The sequence below is a fragment of the Cebus imitator genome, unplaced genomic scaffold (genome assembly GCF_001604975.1).
Source record: "Cebus imitator isolate Cc_AM_T3 unplaced genomic scaffold, Cebus_imitator-1.0 Scaffold81, whole genome shotgun sequence".
In the NCBI taxonomy this organism is placed as follows: Eukaryota; Metazoa; Chordata; class Mammalia; order Primates; family Cebidae; genus Cebus; species Cebus imitator.
This window is the reverse complement of record NW_016107396.1, coordinates 2,987,504-2,989,210: the sequence shown is the minus strand read 5'-3', so window position 1 is coordinate 2,989,210 and position 1,707 is coordinate 2,987,504. Positions and strand designations below refer to the sequence as shown.

Sequence of the window (1,707 nt, the reverse complement as noted above, 5' to 3'; positions counted from 1 at the left end):
GCAGTGGTGTGATCTAGGCCCACTGCAACCTCCACCTCCCGGGTTCAAGCAATTCTCCGCATCAGCCTCCCTGGTAGCGGGAATCACAGGTGCACACCACTACACCTGGCTAATTTTTGTATTTTCAGTAGAGATGGGGTTTCACCATGTTGGCCAGGCTGGTCTAAAACTTCTGACCTCAAGTGATTCACCCACCTCAGCCTCCCAAAGTTCTGGTAGCTCACCATAATTATTTATAGTGCCCCTCTTTCACTCTTATGTGTCCCCATTTAAAAGATAAAGATACGGTTACTTGAATACAGTGATGGCATTTTTACTTTTTTCATGGCCTCTAGGCGTAAAATGGATAATTAGGCCAGTAGCTAAACCTTATAAGATCTAGGCTCACTGGAAAAAAAAATCAAGAACTATTAGAGAGACATTAAAATGTAGCTTGCTCAAGACAACAAAATGACAGCAAGTACATAAGAAGCAGCTTGTGACTTTCCACCAATGAGGCAGCAAAATGCTTTGCTCCACGTTTCTGCATGACAACCTCAGAATTTAATTTTTCAAGAAATGCTCACAGACCCTACCACTTCTCCTTGTGCTTTTATGATAACTGTTAATCCACAGCTTCTCTAGTAAGTGTTGCTTTTAACACTTGGCAAGAAAACTGTGTCAGAGATGTTATGTGACTCATTCTATTATAAGAGAAACGTGAAGTTTCCAGGTTTTAACACTGAAATATATTGTATTGCTTAAATGCCATGCATTTAATCTGTACCCAAAGAGAACATTCTGTTATCTGTTTATTCAGAAATGCATATTTATAAGAGAAAATGAAAACAATGCATGGCATCTGAGCACCCACTGACATCAGTGAGTCAGTATGTCCACCCAAATATGTCTGGTTACGTTCTTTGTGATGCCAAATGTCATTAAAACAATGAACATAGATGGCACCAGCAGAAGGACTGCTTCAAAGAGGGATAGCACTTACTCTGGACAGCCTGAAAGGCTTTGAGATATTGCACACTGAGCAATGGCTGGGGCAACTCCCGAATGAAGAGCTTCAGCAGGCTGGCGGCATCATGCTGTTTGACACTTTCCCAATTAAAAGTCCCTTCATAAAACTTTGCTTCTAGTTCTTGGCAAAGATTCTGATAGGCACAGAGAAAAAAAAAAAAAAAGAAGAAGAAGCTATAAGTGCATTTTTTTTCTTGCTGAGAATGTGATACATTTTCTACTTTCAAGAGATTCTACTCTTTAGACAAGACAAATCAAACTAGCAAAAGTCAATACTTCTTTTACTCAGAAAAACTACTCCTCTCTTCTAATCCGAATGTACTTTACCAATAAAAAACTACCTAAGGCCAAAAAACAGTTTATACTTTTTAACTGTTAAGGCCAAAAACCCCCCAAATTTATAGTTTTTCCTGGACACTCCACAAACTATAAGTAATAAAGTTTTAATTAAGAGATTGGTGAAAGTACCCTAGAAGAAAATCTAGGCAAAACCATTCAGGACATAGGTGTAGGCAAGGACTTCATGACCAAAACACCAAAAGCATTGACAACAAAAGCCAAAATAGACAAATGGGACCTAAACAAACTCCACAGCTTCTGCACAGCAAAAGAAACAGTCATTAGAGTGAATCGGCAACCAACAGAATGGGAAAAAATTTTTGCAGTTTACCCATCTGACAAAGGGCTGATATCCAGAAT

The 1,707-nt window shown here is 39.0% G+C and overlaps 1 protein-coding gene across 5 annotated transcripts in view; it reads right to left on the bottom strand.

The window, feature by feature from the left end:
- ARHGAP18 (Rho GTPase activating protein 18) overlaps window positions 1-1,707 on the bottom strand; it is a 197,661-nt gene that overhangs the window by 30,106 nt on the left and 165,848 nt on the right. For all 5 annotated transcript variants that reach the window (XR_001826694.2, XM_037740231.1, XM_017533283.2 and 2 more), the window contains exon 9: window positions 983-1,142. Coding sequence is in view for 4 of the 5 variants with exons in the window: in XM_037740231.1 (XP_037596159.1) it covers window positions 983-1,142 (160 nt within the window). In the remaining variant the exon portion in view is untranslated. The remainder of the gene's footprint in view (window positions 1-982; window positions 1,143-1,707) is intronic.